The sequence below is a fragment of the Aplidium turbinatum genome, chromosome 3 (assembly GCF_918807975.1).
Source record: "Aplidium turbinatum chromosome 3, kaAplTurb1.1, whole genome shotgun sequence".
Taxonomy (NCBI): domain Eukaryota; kingdom Metazoa; phylum Chordata; class Ascidiacea; order Aplousobranchia; family Polyclinidae; genus Aplidium; species Aplidium turbinatum.
The window spans coordinates 20,917,785-20,943,121 of NC_137474.1; the positions used below are offsets into that span (position 1 = coordinate 20,917,785).

General features: G+C 37.5%; 1 protein-coding gene across 2 annotated transcripts in view; it reads left to right on the forward strand.

Moving 5' to 3' along the window:
- Positions 1 to 25,337, forward strand: part of LOC145766426 (uncharacterized) — a 55,451-nt gene that overhangs the window by 7,693 nt on the left and 22,421 nt on the right. Inside the window, exon 3 of one of the 2 annotated variants that reach the window (XM_082578132.1) lies at positions 22,902 to 23,003. In XM_082578132.1, the coding sequence (XP_082434258.1) occupies positions 22,902 to 23,003 (102 nt within the window). The remainder of the gene's footprint in view (positions 1 to 22,901; positions 23,004 to 25,337) is intronic. The other variant, XM_082578133.1, reaches the window with a different exon arrangement.

Below are 25,337 nucleotides of genomic sequence, written 5' to 3' on the forward strand. Positions count from 1 at the left end.
ATAGTACCGTATTTTACGGACCATAAGGCGCACTTTCAATTCTTTTTTTTCCTCATAAATTGATCGTGCGCCTTATGGTCCGGTGCGCCTTATGTATGGATCAAGTGTGGTAGTGCTGTATTGCCTACACTCAAAACCAGTACCGATATACTATTATATATGGTCCGGTGCGCCTTATGGTCCGGTGCGCCTTATAGCCAGGTGCGCCTTATGTATGAACAAAAAACTAATCAAAGCAATTTATTGACAGTGCGCCTTATGGTCCGTAAAATACGGTAATTACTTTGCTACTGTTGTTTGCTCAAAAATTATTTTATATGTAGTCTCCACAGTTTTTGGAAATCAGTAGCCTATTAGTTTGAAGTGACATCAAGTCACATCTATGAGTATTGAGTATATATGCAGTATCCACAGTTTTTGGACATCAGTATTAGACGTTAGATTATACCACTGCTTATTTCACCGGTTTTTTGAAATTCAATTGAAGCTTTTTATCAGTTTGTTTTGTGCTCAGTTTATGCCAATTATGGAATTCATTCAGAATATTAAAGGCAACCGCAAAATTCTTCATGAAGGTTTTGTATACGTTCTTGATAAACGCATAGATGACAAGTCGTACTGGAGATGTGAAAAACGCAAAGAGTGTTCAAGTAGGATGAAAACAGTTTGCGACGTTCTTCAAGGTCATTGTTCACCTCATTCTCACGCTCCTGATCCATCACGTACGGTTGTTGTGAAGACTATTTCAGCAATTCAACACCGCGCCGTTAATTCCGAAGAATCTACCAGCAACGTTATCCAGAAATGCACACAAGATTTTCCCCTGGCAGCATCTGGTAGTCTACCCAACGTCGATACATTAGCGAAAATGGTCAGAAGAAAACGCAAAGCCCCCGATGGTGACGACATTCCCGACGAGCTGCGCCGTACAACACGTGGAGAGGAGTTTCTGGCCCTTTTTGACGAGGAATTAGATTTGTACATTTTCGCAACCGAACGAAACCTGGAACGTTTAGCTGCCGAACACCACTGGTTTTGTGACGGAACATTTGACAGTGCTCCTAATGGCTATCAGCTTTACACCATCCACATGATCGCAGCCGGCACAAGAACAATACCGGTTGTGTACTGTCTCGCAAAGAACAAGAACAGAACTACATACGACCGTATTTTTACCTACTTGAAGGATTGTCGAAATGACCTGGCTCCTGTTTCGGTGATGGTGGATTTTGAAATGGCCGCAATCCAATCGCTAAGGGCCGCTTTCCCGGCTGCTGAAGTTAAGGGTTGTCTGTTTCACTTCGGCCAATGCCTGTGGAGGAAGGTACGGGAACTTGGTCTTCAGCAGTGGTACAGAGAATCCCCAGACAACGCGCTTCTCATCAAAACGTTCCAATCGCTAGCATTCATTCCAACTGACCGTGTAACGGAGGCGTTCGACGAGCTACTGGCATCGCTTGACGACGACATTGATGACGTACTTCATGACTTTGTTATATATTTTGAAACTACTTTGATTGGTATCTTGCAGCGTGGTCGTCGACGTCGTCCTGCCTTCGTTCCATCGCTTTGGAATATACACAATCGAGTTGTTGATGATCTTCCTCGTACTAACAATTCCATCGAAGGATGGCACCATGCTTTCGACCAACGAGTCTCCTTCACACACCCCATGATACGTCGACTGACAGTAAAGTTGATAAAGGAACAATCGCACAACGAACTAATCCTGGAGCAGTTATCAGCTGGCGTTCAATTGGCACCACCAAATAAAAAATATAAGGTCGTGAACGATAGACTAAAACACATTGTGGAGAATATCGATACATATAACACTTCTGTTGGATACTTACGCGCTGTCGCACATAATTTGTGAGTGAAATCTGTTTGTGAATGACATTTATGTGTTATTAGGTTATGATAATACATATAATACATTTGTATGATTTCGGCAATTTGTCCATTCGGCATTTAGTCCTTTCGGCAATTAGTCCTTTCGGCAAAACGAGTTTCGGAAAAATGTCCATTCGGCAAAATGGGTTTCGGCAAAATGTCTTTCGGCAAAATGTCTTTCGGCAAAATGTCCGGGTACCGGTTTTTTCAACCATATTTAAAAATGGAAGTGTGAAACGGTAAGAAAACCATGCAAGCACTTTCAATCCCAACACAACAAAGTCTGCAAATATATGCGGCAAGTTTGCACCATTCGACTTTGTGCTTTCGAGCAATGACTTATATTCCGGAAACAATCGGCCACCCCCACTAGTGGGGAACAAACTGACGATGGATTATGATGATGATGATAAATGTGACACAAGATGATTGCTGCTGTGTATCCAAGCTTCCCAAATGTCCTCTCCTTGAATTGGCTATGCTTCTTTGATTTTCAAGATTCAGCAACGACCTTGTCAAATAATTCGAATTGTGATTGACTTATGACCATCATTCACTGCCAGTTTAGATTTACTGCCAAACAGTTTCGGTAGAGCTTCCAAAGCAGCAAATACAACACTCTTGCTGGACTGGAGAAAAGATTTTAATGCGGGCATGTGAGCAATCAAAATCTCCCGCATGTGGAGTTTTTGTAGGATTCATAGCCCGTTGCCAGATATGCTTTTGACATAGTTCTATCTGTTGGAGGCACATATCCTGGAACATCATCGACCTTTAGGTAATATGTATGGTTGTAAAAAGACCTTGAGATGATTTTGAAAGCTTGTCCTGATTGCTTAATTGTGATGCCCGATTTGCTACATGTGGTTGCAAGTGCCGATTAAATATCTGAAGTGAAATCGCGAACTTTGCATATGCGTGTGTAGTTTTCTCAAGACTGAAAGTTGGCTTTTTGGCCTGAAATCTGGGATTTTTCATGGTGTACAATCCAAAACACTGTTTTTACCGGCACTGCCTGAAAAATAACTCAAATGACCCAGTTGAGGTCTTAAAACAATCAGCTGAGCATACTGAATAACTTCAAGGTGTCACCAATTGACTTTGAGATACCCCATATGTATAGCCTACCCCTAATTTGATTCGCTGGCGGATCATGTCATCTCGTTTTTCAAAACCAGCTATTGCTCCAGCAGCTTCAGTAACAAGCTTGACATGTCTTTCTTTGATTGTGACAGGGATGCTTTAAATTCAAAGGTTTGTCATACTCATACAGCACTTTTAAATCAGCATCACTTAAGTCCTTGACAGCAGGTGGCTCTGTGATGCTTTCGAGTGCCAATTCAGTAAGTTCATGATATGACTTTGCCTTGACATTAAGTTTTGGTAAAACAAATTTTCGAATTGCTTTGTTGGAATTATCAACATCTTCAACAATCACATCTTCTTCTCGATGCCATCCAGAACCTTTTCCAGAAGTAGAGCCATTTCGTAATGCTCATATTTTATTTACACCCAATCTTCGAATTTCATCATCCTCGTCACACAACATTGCAAGCAAGATGTTTTCGTGGTGGCCAAAATAAGCATTTCTTTGAAGAGTTTTGAAGGCCTCATCTTTTACTTGCTGATTTGAAAATTTGATAACACGCTGCAACATTCTGAAGAAATTCTTGCTGCCATCAGAAATCTTGTTGTTCAGTTTGATGTCGAACCAAGAAGAAAAATATACTTTCAAACAAAATTCAGCCAAAACTTTAAGGTTCTTGGATGGTGTTGAAGTTGAAACATATCATCAAAGAATTCTTCATCCAAGAGTTAACCACCGAGAGTGCACGATAGGTCCTACTTCCATAAATCTCAAATACTCATCCACTGCTCCAAAAATGATGCACCAACAAATTCTATAAGCGTAGAATTGGTCTGAACTTGGATCATCAGTAACGTCATTTGGTAAAGTCGGGAGAGTGGAAAATGGAAGTGGCTAAAACTCTGCAATAGGCCATTCGGAAAGCCGATTTCTTTTCTAATTGCACCTGAAAAGCTGTCAGGACTTTTTGTGCAACCATCTAGTAAGGAGAAAACATGTCGTAATGTAGAGATGTACCGATATATTGGTATCGGTGATATCGGCCATTTTTTGAGTATCGGTATTGGCAAAGTTTGGCCGATACTGTGGCTGATACTAAACACGTAAAAAAAGGCGTTTGCTGCGGATTTTCTACAGAAGCAAAGATATAATTTTTTTAAAGTAGTAACTAACATCACATTGATCTAGAAAAATAACAACCTGTTCAAATTTTTGATACGTCACACTCTCATGACTTCTTGCGCGCAAGTTTTAACATTGGTTGCTTAGAGTGATTCTTTCACTTAAACAAAACATTTTGTTTCAGCGGTTTTGAGTTGTTCGATTCTTAAGTTGTGTAAGGAGACTCAATTTCTCCAATATTTATCATTTGTGTTTCTTTTTTACTCTCAGCAGAGTATAAAACTTGTAAAAGTTTTTCATCCATACAACGTCATGAATTAAATTATTATCATATATTTCAAATCGGCATAATAATGTGACGTCATCTAAACGTAACAGAAATAGCGAAGAGCAAGTATCACTATAAAAAAAAGCACAAAAATGCAACGCAAATAGGCAACATCAAAAGACATATTATGTTCTTTGACTTGTCAGCAGCAAGTGGTGATAACTGGGGCTGTGGGAGTTTGTTGCGCAGCCTACTTAGCCTACTCTGACATTGTTTAAGCTTGATGAGTTTATTACAACGAAAGGTGGAAATTAAATCACAAACTGATAGAACCAGCTTACTAAAAACAACCAAGTTACATGGTTTTTTTAAACGTTTAGCAACGTAAAAACGATGCAAAATATACATTTTTGCTACCTTAGTAGTCTTGGCCTGGCAAAAGCTTCTCAACCAAACGACAAGCAAACGGGTAGAACCTTTGACATACTGATATCCAATTAAACGAACCTGAACCATCAGATGTTAGGTTGTCCGTCCAATTGTGGCCATTTCAGCATTCAGCCAGAGAGTTGATTATTACTTTAAACTTTTTTTGGTAATTACACAACAAACAAGAGCAATAGCAGTGGTGGGAAGTTGCATTTTTCCTTTGTTCCGAGAAACGCAACCTTGATGACATCATGAACAGCGTAGCAGGCCTTAAAACTCGTATTTTTTTCCGGCAGCCATCGTGGCCTACCGAGAGCTTCTTCTTGGCGGCCAAATCTGCATGCTTGGAGGCCAAAATACAGTAACGATACCACAAGTAAATAGCATTAAACTTGCAACAATGTTAAAATGATCACTTAGCGTTGTTGAAGTCTGGGCGACGTCCTGCAATAGAATCGTTGTACCACGCATTAAATGCTTTATCGGGATTGTAATCCTGTGTTGCCGGACGATCTAACGACCCTAAATTGTTTTGACTTCTCGCAGCTCAGTAAATTGTTTCAACTGCATACCGCCTTTCATATAACCTGACCATTTATTCCATTATGATGTTTCCATTGAGGGTGTGAAGTCACTAACCCACAGCGTTCTCAGCTATGAAGACACGTGTTTTACCCACAGACTAACTAACCTAGTTCTCCTTTTTAACAACGAGCTAACAACGAGCTTTTTAACAAATGCGCTGACCTAATTCTGCGTCACTCTTTGATACAACATATTTTCGACATTTAATCCACGATCATTCTATTGCGAAATTAAATAATTGGCTAGAAGAAACCGGCGGCGGCGACTTGGTTTACATTTTACATCTTATTATCAATTATGATTGCCTATTTGGAGAGTTTGCGCAAACCCTTTATTAATTTTTCAGAAACCCCAATTATGATATTATGTTTCTTCCCTTATACCCCAGTTCTCAATCACGGTGGCCTTTCATTACTAAAACCTACTATTACGACACAACATTGAATTGGGATTGGATTCTTGAATCTTCAAGTGCCAAGGACTTCCAAATCTGTCCATTGTCACTCATAATGGCGTATTAATGCCCCCTTTGGCACCTAATGTTGCCCATTTGAAGTTCCCCTTGCTGCTTTATAAATTTCCAAATTTGGTTGGTTTTGTGGCGTATTTTGGGGTTTATTTATTGTAAGCACCAAACTTGAACACAACTAATTTTGAATTTAGGGGATTTTTTGTTTTTAGACTAACTTGTCACTGTGTCAGTCGCGGTGGTGCCACGGCTTGTGTTTTAGCACAAGATCTTGTGGTTTTACTTTTGATCTTGTGCTCTTGTTCTTTAAGTTTTACCTTATTTGCATAAAACTTTTAAAAAAAAATTGAATTGGCATAATATGCCATTTCAAAGCTTTTTTTAATAGTTTTATGTAAATACGGTAAAACTTAGCATTTGTTATAATTACTTGCAAATTCCAAAATTGCTTCTTTTTGTAACACTAAAGTATCGGCCAAAATATCGGTATCGGCCTAAAAAAGTGATATCGGTATCGGCCAAAGTATTGGTATTGGTACATCCAGGGGCGCAATTAGGGGGACTGTCTAGTCGGCATGACAGTCCCCTTTAAGATTTGCAACTGCAAGAAGAGGGACAACTAACTAGACTGAGATTTACGTACTCCTAACGTGTGTCCGTTCAAGCTACGTCCTATGCATACCAAACTTGTTTCACGCTCAAGTCGCATAAACCGCAATACAAAATATTAACAGACCGTCATTTATTCACGCAATATGATGTCATAAAAACAAACCGGCTCAGCTTTACGCTTGCAACGGCATGAAAGAGAAGCTTTGCAAAGCCATCATTTTAGGGTCCACGTCTACTAGGCGCTGACAGTTAGGCGCGCTAGGGTGGATCAAAAAAAACGAATTTTTAGGTTCAGCTTAGTGCATCTGCCAAAAGATGCAGTTTGGGCTATCTTTTACATTGGTACTTGAAAAAACATTTTTTGACCCCGTTTGACCCCTATCCAAGAGCTCTCTAGTGACCGCCGAGGCAAAATTCCTTAAATTGACTATAATTTTTTTTCTAGTGGGTGCAGGCTAGTGGTTTTGGTGTCTATCCCCACTAAATCAAGTCTTGGGAAGTCATTTCTGCAGTTTAAAATCATCTATGGGCTAGCAAAATGACATCAGAGCCTTTATTCAGCAAAAATGCTTGAAAAAGTTGGAAATTTATTGTTTTTTTAAAAAATAGGGTAAAGAAAAACAAATTCATAATGCTTCTAAAGGTACTGCTGTTAATACACTGAAGCAAACATATAAAAGCAAACAATTACCGTATGAAGTTAATTGCAAAAATGCTGCCTTTAATTTGTGCATCCAATTATCCATAGCATTACAGTAATGGACAAAATGCATGACAACGGGTTCAGGCGAAATCAGTATGTTAGTGTTTTGTTGAGGAGCTTATATCAAATCCTGCAGACATATCTTTCTTAAAAGGAATGATGACAGACAGGACAGCCACAATAGACGGATTTGACTCTATTTTATTCGCACGAGTCAGAAAGAAAGAAAGTAGGATTCTTAGTGCAGAAAAACGACAAAAACACTCTAAAAAAGAAACGCAAAAACTGCTTCTACTGTAGCTCTTAAGATAAGGAACTTCTCTGGTCAGCTTGTTTACATCACATCGGTGAAATCGCTAGAGCTAGAGGTTTCAAAATAACCAGAAATGAGCATCTTGATGAGACTCCGCAAGAACTGGGATTCTATTCCACAGTGGCCAACTGCTAAGTACACTGGATATCAACAGCTTTCCAGTAACAACACATGATCTCATTCAGAACCTCAAAGATGACGTTGTTCAACTTGCACAAAGCAAATACAAATTCATTTGAGATGACTATAAATAACTTATGAACTTGTGCATTGCTTATATCAGTCCTGGTCTACAAAATGTGAAATTCTACCGTTCTGGGGCCACACACAAGGCCAGATGGATGGCCAAATTGATTCATTCCTATTAATTGGTGCTACTGGAAAATCAAATAGCTAAGTTACCTAAGGGAACTATCACAACAATTGGCACTTCTCGTTTTGGGCTTACTTTGCAGGTTTCACACTATATCTTGGTTGTGCAATTTTATAATAAAAGAGAATTCCAGTATGACTCTGATTGAATGAGCTAAGAACACAACAGGTGGTTTGCTTGGTAATTTGCAGGCTTTAAAACATTTTAAGGAAGGACAATTTAGACTAACTACTGGAGATGTTCTTCAGAAATACATATATCATCTTCAATTAAATCCTCGTAACCACCAGAGTGGGAAGCTCGCAGCTTGGGATACAGTAGTATGTCTAGCAAAAGCATGGCAGCCTGCTTGCATTCCACTGATGACAAAACAAAATATCCAAAACAAAATTATTCGTTTGGTTGATGAATACAAGAATAAAAACATGCCAAAAAGGAATCTGCTGCCTTAATTAAATTTCGAGAAGCACTGACAACACGATTTATGATATCTGCTAAGAATGCCGAGAATCTTATTAACAAAAACTAAACATTGCTACCAGAAGATAAGGCAGAAGATATACAGTTTCTTAAATTACTTGAAACAAACCAACTAGCATCTCTTGGACCCCTTGATAGAAAGAGGTTGAAACGCTTCAAGAATTATGCATTGAAGAATCGAATAAAGGTAATAAAGTATGATGTATGTTTGTTCCCAGTATGCTTATCAGCCCAATGATTTTTAAAGTAACATACGGTACCTATTAATTTTTGATACGGATGCATAAACAAGTTGTTTTTTACTGATAAATGCAGATTCTCAGCCATCTACCTCAGGACTCAATTTACTCTCCTCGTCATCTTCTGATGTCATCTTCCCAATAAATTAAGTCAAATCTGCATTTATCTGTAAAAAACGTCTTGTTTATGCATCCGTATCAAAAATTAATACGTATGTAACTTTAAAAATCATTAGGCTGTTAAGCATACCGTACTGGAAATAAACATACCTCATACTTTATTACCTTTATTCGATTCTTCAATGCATAACACTGGTCAACACACATTTTGGTGCTAAAAAGGTTTTAACGGTTTTGGGGTATTTTGATGCCGCTGAATCCGAAAATGACATCGGTTTTTACGAATTGGCTTTAATTTTTGAGATATTTCATGGTTTTGCTCTAAAAAAGTGGGTCATTTTATATATAAACAGAAAATGTAATATAGTACCTCTCAGATGTTGCTGAAAAGTTGTCATACTATGCCTGAGGCAACCAAATAAAAGAATCCTAAGTTTTAGAGCAATAGCTTAAACGGTTTTCCCATGGCGGCCATTTGAATTTCGGGCGCTACTCTCGTTTTTGACTTGGGGCTAGGGGTAGCGAATAGCAATTTCAGCCATTTTCAGAGCCTGATAACTTTTATTGTAACTGTGGTAGAAGACTAAAAATTTCTGTGCTAGTTTATTATAAACTGTATATACTACACACTTTAATAGTAGAAAACAACATGTCTTGATGGATAAGTGTTAAGTGGGTCATCAAAATCCTGCTTTTTTGCCCTGTATAAGTATTTTTTTCAATTTTCAAATGCTTCTACTGCCCAAACCAATCAAACTATTTCTCTAAAACCTAATTATTTGTAATATTGGGAAACTTTTCTTCTGCCAACTTGAATTTGAGAGTTGTGGTGCCATTAACAGAGATCCTATGGGGGTCTGAAAACCCTATCAGGCAGAAATAGCCCATTTTTGCTCCTATGTTTAGAGCCCCAAATGACCGCGTGGGCATTTTATGGTCATGTTAAAATTTATACCAGACAAACACATACATTTATTCTTTCATTTTATGAAATAAAATCTTTGCTGATCAAACTCCTTCACTATAAATTTTATGTCTTTAAAATGTAACATTTTGATAATTTTTAGCAAATAATCTCAAGACCGTAATGTAGGTCAGAGAAAATTCAACAATGATTTATCATGAAAACAGTGAAAATAAGTAGGTACTATGCTTTTAGTGATCATAAACATTGAAATGCTGACACTGTTGACCATTAATTTATATTCAAAATGATGCTTTCACCTCAGATGACCTTACAGGTCTTTCGTTGCCATTTTGTTGTGCTGATAGACACTGAATTTGTATGTACTTTTTGTTTGTTTATCGCCATCAAAACAATAAACTGAACTGAACTCACCCATAAAAAAGTACCCACCTGCAATCAATGAGCTATGGTGTGAAAATAGAATTGTAGGAAAATGATCAAGTCGTATTCAAAAATTAAGTTGTTTTCAGTTTGCACTATAATTCTGCATTATGTAAAATGCATAGCTCCAATCAGCTTATCTATCATCTATTGACTAAGAAACTGTGGAAGTAGTGTCAGAACATTTTCATAATCTTTTTGGTTAAGTTTGTATTTTCGAGCACTCAATTCGTAGGTTTTAGAGAAATATTTTGATTGGTTTGTGTGGTAGAAGCATTCGAAAATTGAAAAAAAAACACTTATACGGGCCAAAAAAACAGGAATTTGATAACCCACCTAACCAGTGGCGTACTTATGCAAAATGGCGCCCATGGCAAAGTTTAGATGTGCGCCCTTTTTAACAATTTAAGTTAAATATTGCATACAAAGATGGTACTGTTATTTTGCATTTGTCAAATGCTGGCATTAGCATACAAGTCTTTTATGAACAAATCACGAAGAAAATAAATGTGTTATTGCCATTTTATTACGTTCAAATTCAAAGGCTTCTCACTGCGGAGCTAATCGATTTGATAGAATGCTGCGCTTTGTGCCTTCCAAGTTATTTCCCACATAAAAACTAGCTAACGCGTCCTCCCCTTTGTTTTTCATCTGACGCTGTGTTACTGTAGCCTATTAACAAGTAAATTATTGGACATAATCGGACAGAACTTGGTTATGACCTTCTAGTTATTACTGTTTGCTAATATCGTTGGTTTGTCGTGTGTAGGCCTATCCTTAATGTCAATTGTTTGCTAGTGTCTCATACTGGTCTTGTTTTAAATACAGATTAGGCCCTACCGTTACAAACCAATTAAAGCGAAGAACCTGCTTGACTTTTCAGCTTCTGCTGCTTGCAACTTTCGTCTCTTTTTTCCTTTAACCCCACTTTCTGTTTCTTCGAATGGGTTTGTTTTATGGTCTGCTTTTATAATTATTTGGAATTAAAAAGGGCAAGTAAAAGTTAAATTAAGAAAATGACTTGGTCTATAATTATTGGATACAGACCTACTACATGGACAAATTGTTTTCATAGTCTATTACTCTTTTACGTATAGGCCTACTTAAAATTCATCTCAATAGGGCGCTGTGATGATGCAACCAGCGGTGACCGACCTATACATACGACTATTTTTGTTGGATAACTATGGATAAAAATAAAACGACCCAAGTCTGGCAGATTTTTTCAAAACTAACAGGCTATTAATTAATTTAATTGTCGCCGACTTTGTTCGCATATGGGCGAGTTTTGTGACCGTTGGGTTGTATGCTAACAGGAGATTGAAGAAACTGATAGCGAATCATTCCCATTCCCAATATTGGTGTGTTCTACCACGAATTGCGCTCATTTTTTCCATTTGATAACTTGAGTAAGTTAGGTAAAAGTATGGTGCCGAATATTCATAAAGCACAGCTTGTGAAGTTGAGAATGAATCTCAAAACTTCAAACTGCTAAGTGGTAGGCAGCACCAGCACAGCACGTAAAAATAAATCCTACCTAGCCTATAATTCTAGGTCTCAAAATTTCATATAAGCATGCTTATTGTAGTATTCTGAGTCCCTTTCATTTATATTCTCATATTGATATTGCATGAACCGTTGTGTATTTATGTTACTTCGCACATGTAAACGGATTTTACGATTAGAAAAGAAACTGTAAGCAAACAAAGTGTACTAGTGAATAAAGGCAGAACATTATAACTGGCGACGAGTAGAGTTTGAGAAACCACGTAGGCTAAACACATCAACGTAAGACAGCAAGATGACTGGTCTTTCGCAAGCATTTCCATCTTTTGAAGAGGGTGATCCTTCATCAACTGGACAATGGTGGAACAAGTGGGTTTGTCGTTTAGAAAACTTCTTTATTGTCAATAAAATTAAAGAAGATAAAATCAAACGAGCATCTCTACTGCACTATGCAGGAGAATGGCTGTTCGACATTTTTATAACTTTGCCTAACACTGGTAATGAAAATGATTATGAGGCTGCCAAACAAGCCATCAGTAACTACTTCAAGCCTCAGATAAACATAGACTATGAAGTGCTGCAATTTCGTGAAATGGCACAACTGCCAGATGAAACCATCAATCAGTTTTACGCCAGACTTAGAAAAAAGGCTCAAACTTGTGATTTTGGTGGCGAAATTGACAAAGAAATTAAAAGGCAAATCATCAGCAAAACTTCTGACAAAAAACTACGCACCAGAGCTCTAGAAGCAAAAAATCTGAATCTAACAAATTTGCTTGAAATAGGAAAAACCCTTGAAACTTCACGACAGCAAACAGAACATCTTGAACAACAGGCTCACAGTCAATCACAATCGATCAACAAAATGCACAAAGTCTCAACAAATAAACAGCATTCATTCAAGCCAAAACCTACTAGGCCAACAGAACTCAGACAGTCAACAAGCATCAGCAAATGCTATTTTTGCAAAGGCAGTTATCCTCATGCTAAGGGAAGGCAGTCATGCCCTGCATTTGGAAAGACTTGCAGAAATTGTGGAAAACCAAATCATTTTGAAAAATGCTGTTTAACTAAACAAAAACAATATCAAAGAAATGTTAGAGCTACATCTGAACAGCAAAGCAGTAATGACACATCAGATTCTAATGAAGAAATTGCTTATGTATGTAGAATAAATTCAGAAAAGAGTCCTACTGCAAATCTAAACATCAATGAAAAAAACATCAAATTTTTGCTTGATTCTGGATCATCAGCTAATCTTATTGATGATGAAAACTTCAACAAAATACAATGCAAACTTTTCAAAACCAATGTTAAAGTTTTTACATATGGTTCTTGCAAGCCAATGAAACTACTTGGCAAATGTCATGCTGACATAAAGACAAAAAATAAATCAACTTATGCCACATTTTATGTAGTGGAAGGAACACATGGCTGTTTGTTGAGCTACAACAGTGCTGTTAATCTAAACCTGTTGCACATAATCAATCAAACTGTCACTAGTACAAATTCTAGCATCATTAACAAGTATGCTGACCGTTTTCAAGGCATAGGCAAACTCAAAGACTTCAAAGCCAAACTCCACATTGACAAATCAGTGATACCTACAGCTATCCCACACAGGCGAATACCATTTCACATTCGGAAAAAAGTCAACACAGAACTGAAATACTTGGAAGACCATGATATAATTGAAAAAGTCAATGGTCCAACACCTTGGGTATCCCCCATTTTCACACCACCAAAACCAAACAACCCAGAAGAAGTAAGAATCTGTGTGGACATGAGAATGCCAAACAAGGCTATACATCGTGAAAGACACATCTGCCTAACTGTGGATGACCTTATTTATGCACTAAATGGAGCCAAAATGTTTTCAAAGCTAGATCTGAACAAAGGATATCACCAAATTGAGTTGGATGATGACAGCAGATACATAACAACATTCTCAACTCATAATGGGTTATATCGCTACAAACGTTTAAACTTTGGTGTGAGTTCAGCAGCCGAACTCTTTCAAAAAACCATTCAGCAAGCACTCGATGGCTTACCCGGTACACTCAACATTAGCGATGACATCATTGTCTATGGAAAGACTGAAGCAGACCACAACAAGAATCTTGATGCTTTATTGCAACGATTGCGAGAAAAGAATCTCACTCTGAACAAAAGAAAATGTGAATTTAACAAAACAAAATTGGAATTTTATGGATACACATTTTCTGACAAAGGCATTTCTGCACAAGACACCAAAATAAATGCTATAAAGAATGCTGCAACGCCAAAATCAGTCGGTGAAGTGCGAAGTCTACTGGGATTAGCAAACTATTGTGCAAGAACAATCAGAAACTTTTCAACAATCACTCAACCGTTGCGAGAGTTAACACATCAGAACACAGAGTGGAAATGGACTGCTGTGCATGATGACGCAATACAAGCTCTCAAAGACAGCCTGACAGGGAATGAAGTCTTAACATACTTTGACCTGAACAAAGAAACATAGCTTATCGTAGATGCCAGTCCCGTAGGACTTGGAGTTATTCTCACTCAACGTAGCAATGTTAATGAACCTGCCTGGATTGTTGCATATGCAAGTAAAGTTCTCACCCCTGTCGAACAAAGATATTCTCAAACTGAGAGAGAAGCACTAGCAATTGTTTGGGGCTGTGAACATTTTCATCTGTATCTATATGGCATGCGAAAACCGTTCAATTTGATTACAGATCACAAGCCATTAGAACTCATATTCAGAAATGCATCATCCAAGCCTCCAGCAAGAATTGAGCGTTGGAATTTAAGATTGCAACCCTACAATTTCGTTGTGACGTATAAACCGGGAAAAGACAACCCTGCTGACTACATGTCTCGACATCCCGTGGGAAGCACACATTGCACTTCATTGTGTGATGCGACTGAACAATATGTGAACTTTATTTCTCAATCAGCAATTCCACTAGCAATGACAATTGATGATGTCACAAATGCTGTCAAAGGTGACGACACAATGCAGAAAATCATCAACATCATCAAAAGCAACGCATGGAAATCTGCCATGAAGAATCCAGATCAAGACATCAAGCCATACATTTTTATCAGGAACGAGCTGACATTAACAAACTCTGATTTGATTCTTGAACAGAACAAAATCGTTATGCCGCGAGTGTTAGAAAAACAAGCCGTAACTCTTGCACACCAAGGACATCAAGGCATCGTGAAAACAAAAGCATTGATTCGAGAAAAAGTTTGGTTTCCTGGCATTGACAAAACTGTTGAAAACGCTGTTAAAAATTGCATTTATTGCCAAGCTGCAACCATTAAAAACACTGTTGAACCATTAAAAATGTCACCATTGCCTAACGCACCATGGACTGAACTGTGTATTGACTTTTCTGGACCGTATAACACTGATAAATACTTGCTAGTAATTGTCGATGAGTACTCGCGATTTCCTGTTGTAGAAATTGTCAATTCTACCAAAGCTTCATCTGTGATACCGGTAGTTGACAAAATTTTCTCAATGTTTGGAATTCCTCTTGTGCTTAAATCAGATAATGGCCCGCCATTCAATAGTTACGATTTTAAGCAATTTGCCCAACGTTTAGGTTTCAAACATCGAAAGACAACTCCGTTGTGGCCGAAAAGCAACAGCAAAGCTGAACGCTTCATGAAAACACTTAACAAATCTGTTCGCATTTCAAATGTTCAACACAATTCATGGCAATCTGACTTGAATAACTTTTTGAGAAATTATCGAGCTACGCCACACTGCACGACCAGAACAAGTCCCGCCGAACTCTTGTTTGGGAGGAAAGCTAATATTACTACTCCTCAAGCTCTCACTACTGTAAATGACCAATCGTTGAGAAAGAAAGACACTCGTGCAAAATGTAAAATGAAAAAATATGCAGACAAACGTACACATGCTAAAAGTTGTGATATTTCAATTGGTGACTTGGTTTTGTTGAAAGTTAAAAGAGAAAGTAAACTATCACTCCCTTATGGATTGCGTCCTTACAAAGTGACCAACATAAATGGTTCGATGATCACTGCAAAAAAAAGGATCTCATGTGGTCACAAGAAACTCTTCATTCTTCAAACCAGTCACAAATGACCTTTGTATAGATTGATGACAAGCATGTTTGATTAATTCTTGTTCTGTGTAAAACTGTAATTCGAGTAAGCAACGTTTTGTTATCATCAGACTGGAAAATTGTGACAACTATAATTTATCGTACTCGTCATATGAAAAGCATACCCCTTAATCCAAATCTACAACTTGGGGAGGATTGTAGTATTCATGAGTCCCTTTCATTTATATTCTCATATTGATATTGCATGAACCGTTGTGTATTTATGTTACTTCGCACATGTAAACGGATTTCAGAATTATTAAAAAGAAACTGTAAGCAAACAAAGTGTACTAGTGAATAAAGGCAGAACATTATACTTATAGGCTCAATAATACTTTAAATTAGCAGTGGGCTATACTGGGGTGATTTTGACTTTTTTCAAGTAACACAACAGAACTAGAGTTTAAAAAGTGCCTATGGACATTGGACATACCTAGGGACGTGCAAAAAATTTTTTTTGATTTTGTTTTTATTTCTTGTATTCATCAACCAAACGAATAATTTTGTTTTGGATATTTTGTTTTGTTATCAGTGGGATGCAAGCAGGCTGCCATACTTTTGCTAGACATACTGCTGTATCCCAAGCTGCGAGCTTCCCACTCTGGTGGTTACGAGGATTTAATTGAAGATGATATATGTATTTCTGAAGAACATCTCCAGTAGTTAGTCTAAATTGTCCTTCCTTAAAATGTTTTAAAGCCTGCAAATTACCAAGCAAACCACCATTGTTCATTTTACTCTTCCTCAGCTCCATGATGGATACATGAATACACACGGAATATTAGACAGTAGAAGTGTATACAATACGTTATATAATCATACAAGATACCAGTAGAAAATGCTAACTGATCAATAGTGAAACCTGAAATGCATTACAGAAGGTTGTCGTTAAGTTCAGCTGACTTAATCCATTTTTTGCCACATGATTTAGATATTATACATAGACTACATTATGCTGGGTGAGAGATGCTATTGAAATTGTGGCGGACCGTGACCATCTTGCACTTGATCAGAGCTCTTTCCGAGCAATGAAGCGTGTATTCTAACATCAAGTGCAATGGGTACCAAGATGTTAGCTACATTGAGACAATCGGTTCCACGTTATACTGTATATGACTCCAGGCATTTAACGTTTGTGGTGCCTAAGGAATACATCTCGTTGTAGGAATGAAGCAACTGCGACAAAATCATTCATGCATGACTGTTCGTATCACTTTTTTAATAACTTTTTTTCTGTTGCTCTGAGACACTTTTTAATATATTTTTTAACTCCTTACCCCCAAAAACCCCTTGACAGCAACTTTTACCATTTTTCTAGTATCATTTGGCAATAAATTAAAGAAAAATGAATCATGCGTGACTGCGTAGTGCGTAATATGGGTACTTAAACGGTCATAACTCTGGTACCGATTGTCCAATTTTAATAAATTTTTTTTTAAATTCCTCAGCAGAAGAAATGCTTTCAGATAATCTAGATATCAGCATACTAGGTTAAAAGTAAATGGGTTTAAAAGGGGATTTTTGTAATTTTTTTGAAAAGTTGTTGCTAAGCAACAGCGAATAACTTCCCAGACGTTGATCGAAAAAGGAAATTATGCATATTTTTGAATCAGCATTGAAAACCCATGCAGAAAAGTCACAATATAGATGAAAACAAAAGAAAGTCCAGAGATTGGGAAGGTCTACCCCACATACAACTTTCCAACGTTGCACGGACAGTTAGGGGTGCAACACCATCAGACCTGTTTTTTGTTCGAAAACACCATCAGACCTGTTTTTAGGTGTAGAGCCACCATTTAAGACACACTTTTTGTTGAAATTCTAAAATTTTAATTTTTCACTGCACCCTAGTTTAGACCCAACCACTGAGATCTTAAATCATATTTATGACACCGGAAACATCCCTAGTGATATGGTACGTTCTATATTCATAACATAGTGATATGGTACGTTTTATATTCATAACGAAGGAAGTAACTAAAGGAAATCTAGGTCATGTAACGCCGAAACCCAGGTTTATTCTAAACTGCCACTTAGGTTTTAACTTCATCTTTTATGTCAAACGCTATTTGGCAACTGTCTTTTTTTGTTGACACGTTTTCGCTGAGACTTTATCTCATTAACCTCTATTGTTAATCATGAAAAATGTTGTTTTGATGTAAAACACTTATTTTGAACGAACCCAGACAAAAAAAATTGTCATTTTTAAATTCGTAAAAATGGCGGATTTTGCCGTCTGGGAAGGCACTCAAAGGTAAACACTGGATAAAATGCAAGAATGCAATAGAAACGATATTGTGGAATAAAATACAAAATTCTCTAAATAAACAAGAAGAATCGGACATACATCTCTGTTATCATTTTTAATGTAAAAATTTCTTGTGTGGTCCCTTTGTCTGGAATAAATCCAAACTGTGCTGTTGAAATTTCCGATTTTGGTTTTGGACTTTGGTCTCAATCTCATCATCATGATTCAGAGTAAAATCTTTTGTTAGATGATTCACAGGGCTAATTGGTGCGGAATGGCCTGTTTCGGTGAGTCCGATTTGGTGAGTCCGATCCCTATTCGGAGATTTTTTCAAAGTTTTTTTTTTTAAATTATTGGGTACCGTAGCCTAATTATCATTGTCGTTTTAGGGTTAGGGGTTAGAGCAGTGGTTCTCAATCTTTTTGACCCACGGACTATTCTCAAGCTCACCTATACATCCGCGGACTCAAGCTATATATTAACAAAAAATAGGTTTTTTGATTTCTATCCAAGAGAGTTTAATACGGTATCAACAAAAAAAGCAAGCACTGTTTTTCACTCAACACACACTCAATGAGAGCCTTGTCCTTGAACTTGCTTGACAAGTTCATCGAATTCCGGAATTATGGTTGTCAGTGCACATCTGATGTCATCTTCCGGTTGAAGTCTATTACGATACTTCGTTTTGATCATCGTCAGAGTTGAAAAGCCAGATTCACACAGATATGTGATTGGAAATGGCAAAAGAGCTGTTGCAGCTTGCTTGCAAAGATCTGAAAGACTAGGCTCCATCGACTGCACATTTGCCCAAAATTGAGTCAAAGAAGCCTTTTTAAACTTGTCTTTCCCCATCTGTCGGCTTTGCAATTCAAGCAACTGTTCAGCAATGCAGTCCATATCTGAATGAAGTTCTAGCGCTGACACCTGAAAAGGATTCCGAACCCAATTAAAGATCCTGCAATAATCGTTGGAAGGAATATAACGATCCAATTCAGAAAGAAATGTGTTGAGCTGCTCAAGAAAGATGGGTAGAATGACGCCCAAATTGATATCTTTCTCTTCCACAAATAAGTTCAATCCTTGGAAAGCAGCTAACTCAAGCTGATGTTCTTCAAGAAGTAGCCCACTTTCTTGAATATTTTTTCTCCTGTGGTATTTTTAGCAAGTGGATGGCAAAACAGAAACTGCTCAACGAAATCATTTGTGTCAAAATATCGCACAAACACCATGAGCTGTGCATCACTTTCGATATCGGTTGTCTCATCCAGTTGCAAACTAAATCTTTCACAGCATCTCATGGCAGCGATTGTTTGTTGCAGAACATTTCTTGAGAGTTCTTCGATACGCCGCTTCATGGTGTCGTTTGACAAAGGAACCATTTCCACTTTGTTAGCAACAGCATCACCACACATTATCCTGGCCATTTCAACAGATGCTGGTTTAATCAAATTTTCTCCAGCTGTGTGAGGTGCTTTTGCACAAGCGATTTTCCATGCAACCGCAAAAGAAGCACGCACTGCATGACTGTGAGAATATACTATTTCTGCCCAAGCAGTTGGGCGATCACTGCGACTTCGCTCCACGTGATGCTCTTTTTCTCTGAATAGTTCAAGAGATTTGTTAACAAAATTTCCATGGTTTGATTCTAGGTGCCAACGAAGTTTCGTGTCCATTAAAGAGCTGTGAGCTAAGACTGTTAAGCACAACACACACTGCGGCCTCACTTTGCCATTCACCTCAATCGAAGTAAATCCAAGCTTCAAGTATTCATCATTATATGCAAAAAGTTGTTTTTTTTTAGCCATTTTAAGTAATTCTGTCTGACACTGTTCACCAGGCATCGAATCTAAAACTGACTGTGATCTCACCGGCAAAACACAGTCAGTTTTAGAATTTTAGCCAATTTATTATGACATCACTAAGAAAAAGTTGGTGAAATAGGAGCATTTTAGGTTTTATTTGTAATACAATATGAACTGACTACTAGCAAAAGCAACTGTGCTCGCGGACTCATCCAGGCCCTTCCGGGGACTCATTTGAGTCCGCGGACTTGGGGTTGAGAAACACTGGGTTAGAGGTTAGGAACTCATTAAATCGGACTCACCGAATAGTAGCAGACCCAATTGTTCTGTGGAGTGAACATTCTGTTGCTCCGGTTTTCTTTGGTAAAGATTTAGATTGTATGCTAATGTATGGTTCGTAGCCATAGGCTTCGATTTTTTCTTAGAAGAGAGGAATTATGGGTGGGCGAGAGTTTTCAAACAGATTTCATTGAATGTGTATGTTCGCAAATATGCAATGGTTAGTCTTTCTCACGAAGACTGCGTTTAGCATCGCTGCAGCAATTAAGCTTTAATAGGTTTGATCAGTCGCGGCTAGTGCTGTCTGTGAGCAGTGGGGCTGCAACGATTTTACGGGGAGTCTGAGAGGTCTCCCCCAGAAAAAATTAAAAATAGCATTAAATTTGGTGCGTTCTGAGCATGTTTTTACCCCAAATTTTGAAAAAATGCATTCAAACTTTGTTGAAAAGTTGATGTATTTCTAAGCTGTATTTAAAAAAAACTCACAGTATCATATTGCTTTGGAGACAAACTTTACTAGTATTGAGCTTAGCCTTGACTAGCCTAGTCGTTGCATACAAGGTTCAATTAAGTTTGAGATAGCACTTCCTATAACCTGTTGAATACCCTAACACTACAGCTAACACTTTTACATTCATGGCTCATCGCTACTCTGCAAAATAAAAACTAACTTTAAAAAGTCTTTAAAGTTATTCTGTTAGGTGGAGCTGTTTTCCATGCAACCCTAACAGATTCAAAAATTGCTGTAAGATACCAAAAGAGGTCGAGCTTCAAGGATAATTTTTAGCCAATCAGAGTGCTTGAAATCCAGAATCTTGGGCTGCAAAGAAGTTTGCCCATAATCGGTGTTGCCAAACGAAACTTTTAATATTGTAATTTTCGATACGCAATTCTTAAAAGTAAAAAAGTAACCGGGTCGGACGAACACAGAGGAAAACATATTTTCCCTCTTCTCTTTCTTTCAGGTGGGGCTGCAGCCCCATGGCACGAGTCGCCACTGGGTTTGATGTTTGCTTTCTTGCGCCTTGCGATCTTATGAGCGCTGTTAAACTAAACAAACTTCTTTTATATTTTCCTTTGTGACCTAAAAAGCGGGTGACTTGTGACCTGTTTAAAGTGACGCCTTCAAATTTGTCGCAAAATGTTCGGACAGGAGACAGTGCTGACGAAACTTTCCCGAGCCTGAAGCTGATCTGGCAGCATGCTAGCGTCAAATGGAGCAGATAGAGATCCATTGCTCATGCTGTCTTCTACAACTGCCGGTGCATTGCTTGAGACATTGATTTCACCACTGCTTTCTTCATCAATGTCATCTCTATGTTTATTTGTGCTCGACGTGGCTTCTTCAGCATTATCATGGCGGCTTTTGGAAGCTGGTTTTAAGAATGCGCGAATAGATGCTTGTCCTTGATTCATGTTTAACTTTTCAATAATGAAATGACAGCATCGCGCGATGCCTCAATTTATACCCAGTAACAAATTTGTGAGGAAAGATTTGTAACAAGCAATTGTTTCAGTATATATGTCTTTAGTTTGTATCGGTTATTTTATTGTCATGTTCATTATGATGTCATATTCATATTCCCTTACGCTGACCCGGAACTGAAGTTTGATTGTGACGTAACGAAAGTGAGACCATTTGGAGAAAAGGTCAAACGTGGCTTTCTCTCACCAGGAATTGCCAGCGTGTGGCAGTTGCCGTAGCAACAACAATGCAGTGAGCACCGCATTTTTTTCAACGCAGCGTTGTTGCGGAATTGCTTTGTTCTGTCGGTTACCTAGCGAGAGACATAGCATAAAACAAGAAGTTGCGCTGCAGTTGGTTGGATATTTCAGCGTTTAACAAAAACGGAAATAATTGTAACGAACACTTCATAAGTGTCATGAAAACAGGGTGGGCGAAACATATTTTGCCCACCCTCGTTTCACGGCAGGGTGGGCGCCGCCCACCCTATTTCGATGGCTATGTTCACAGCTATGGTGTAACTATAAAACTTCTACTTTAAATCGCATACGAGTTGCTTACAACGACTCGTACAGAATTATCCACAAGCTGTCGAGAGGCGACAGTGCTAGAGTAGAGTGTATCAGGTACAGAACGACATGTTAACATTTGATGCTCTATTAAGAAAAAATTGCTATGCATTTGTAGAACTTTGCAAAAGATCAATTAATCCACTTTTGCGCAATGTTATGTCTTCTGATTACTATTTTAATTCTACATTTTATATTCACTACAACAGTATTTTGTACGTTGTTTGATGTAGCCTGCTTGATGTTGTGTTAGTCTGATATTTTGTGTGTTGACTGTTGAAATTTTGAATTCTATGGACTTTGAGTCTGATTGCAAATAAATAAAATAAATAAGTATCACTAGGGATGTTTCCGGTGTCATGAATATGATTTAAATTCTCAGTGGCTAGGTCTAAACCCCACTCATCTAAAGCTTCGATAATTTCAACTATAAAAGAAACGATATTGTGGAATAAAATACGACATTCTCTAAATAAACAGAAGGCGTCGTTGGATTTGGAATTTTGTAATAGTTGAGGATTCTAATATATTCTAAGTTTGCATACAGACGGTGACGTAGGATACATGTCGATTTTAGCTGAGCAAACATTTCAATTTAATAGTTCAAACATTTTGCATCAAATTTCATTTCAATTTATTTTTCTTTGTCGGAATGCAAAAGAAACGATATTGTGGAATAAATTACAATTCAAAACTGTAGCTGAATAGGGAACTATCCGAATCGGACTAGCCGAAACGGGCAATTCCAGTGTTATTGTTTGAGTTATCATTTTGTTGATTGGTACCTGTAGGTTAACAACCACAAAACCTTTTCACCTTTGAAACTGCTGGCGGTGTCACTTTGCTTGTTTATTGTTTCAGTGGAAGGTAGCTACTCTGAGGACAAACGCTCCCGAAGCAACTACTGTTATCGATGTGGCGAAGCTGGTCATATGGCTAGAAACTGTTCGTCCAATGAAAACGGTTTGTGCAGACAGCAACTTACTAACAATCGTGACCTTAAATAAACTGTTCCAAGGTTGTGTGGTCGCCCTGTTTTAGTCTTATGTTTTTAATGAGTAGATTTAACTCAACTATAACAATATATTTTGATCCCTCTGTCCTTCCTAGATATGTGGATTGTGGATTAACCTATCTTTAAAAGCCCATTAGGGTGTTGCAGATGCACCCGAAAAAATAGACTTGGTCCGATCACTCGTAGGGTCATGCGGGGTCAAACGGGACACTTTTTCAGTTTTTTGAATGCCACATAAAACCTATGATGAAATTTAAAAAAAAAATATTTACCACAGAGCATTACACCTTTCAGCAATGAAATAAGACATTTTTAAAAAAAATTGAAAACTTGCAAAAACATAAAAAAATGTGCTAAGCTGGGGTAGGTGTGGCCCGTTTGACCCCATCAGCTGTGGGGTCAAATGGGCCACAACTTCTAAACGTCTAAATGGTAAGGAAAGAACTTTAATTTTGCTATTTTATCACATACCTGTTGGGTGGCATGTATTTTGTTCAAGTGATGCTCAACAATTTTAGCAATAAAGGCCTTCTACGCCTTTTTCAGATAAAGGTAGAACACATAATTTGCACTGCTCTTTTTTGCAACTAAAATTGAACAATATGAATAAGGAAACATTTTACAAATGTTCAATTTTAAACGGGCAGTCATAAACAGAGTAAAAAGGGCCAAGTCAAACAGCAGGGTCTATAGTTGACAATTAAAAGAGGATACTATACAATTACAATAGGGTGATTCATAAATTGGGGAAAAGTTAAAAGTTTGAAATTCAAGTCTGACACCCTCTCGCATCGTGTCAATACCTGAAAAAATAATCCTGTCAAATTTTTGGGGCAACTGAAAACATTTTTAAGGTTGCTACCTACTTTGAAAGCTTCACGGAATACACTAATAGCAACACGGGATTACATGATAGGAATATAATGACAAAATTACTCAAAATTAATTAGTTCAGTGTTGACAGATGTCCAGAATGTTATTAGTTATAGTTATTGCATCAGTGTAGACTTATTCCTATCTGGATACAGCTGTCTAAAGGTTTAGACTGTCATGAGGAGGAACTGCTTTTGCTCTTTGTCATTGGTGAGCAGAAAATTGTATTCGCACATCATGCTCAAATTTGTATTCGCCACACCACATTCAGTTATGTCATTCACAACTCTCATGCCAAGTAGAGTCGATTTTGTAGCAATGTAGGTGTCATTGGGTTCCGAAAGAGTTGGGTCTTGACTCAAAAAGTCAAAATGCAGTTCAATAATTTTTTAAAATCGTGTGTTGTTTGCTGTGATGAAGTCCTGCAGTTCTTTCCTATTGACAGTCATCAAGTCCACAATGGCACGTTTAGAAGGGTTCTCAAATCTTGGACTTTTCAAAGCCTTTACCACTTTCAGTTTTATGCTTTCTATTTTCTTTTTGCTCAAGAAGAAAAGGCATGTCTAGAGCTAATCATGCAACCAACAGCTAAGTCTAATAGTAATAATAGGCCTGTTTACCTAAAAAATACCATATAAATTAAATAGAATTAAAAAAGTTATGCAAGTGAGCTATAACTTGTCAAAAAGCCAATGTGGCCCATTTGACCCCATTTTATTTAAACAGAAAAATTACAAAAAGTAAAAAAGTGGGACTATTAATATTTTCAACATACTAATTCAGCATTCTGGGGTGTATGCTGTTCAGTAAATTTTCATACCAGCTTAATTAGTTTTTGTGGTATACAAAAGTTTTTTTGGTAAATTTTCAAATTTTAATATTTTCACATTTTTTGGCCACTTTTTGCATCATCTAAAGTATATTTTCCAAATGTAGATCTGTGTTTGTTTTACATGATGCAAATCTATGGGAAAGCAGCTTTAAAATGAGCTATTAACTTCCGATTTTAGAAAAGAATAAGTAGGAAAAAAATGTGATAAGTAAACAGAGTAACAGAATGGCCCGTTTGCCCCCGCGTCCCATTTGACCCCGCTTGACCCTACCTTTTTTCCTGACGTAGTTTTATGAAAAAACACCTTAGTTCAAATTTCAGCTCAGTTGGATCAAATTTACCTATAAGAACAGAAAAATATAATGATTTTTCATCTCAAAAATGGCCATGCATCTGACAATTTTGAAGAAAATGTAATTAAATATATTAACATGCATTTTTGATTCCACTTTGGTTCTACCATGAATTATAACTAATGAGAGTAGTAAGCATGCAAAATATTTTCTAAGAAATCTTCTAGTCCGTTATTAGTCTAAATTTTAGCTACAAAAAGTTTTAAAAAGTTTTAGACACTAAA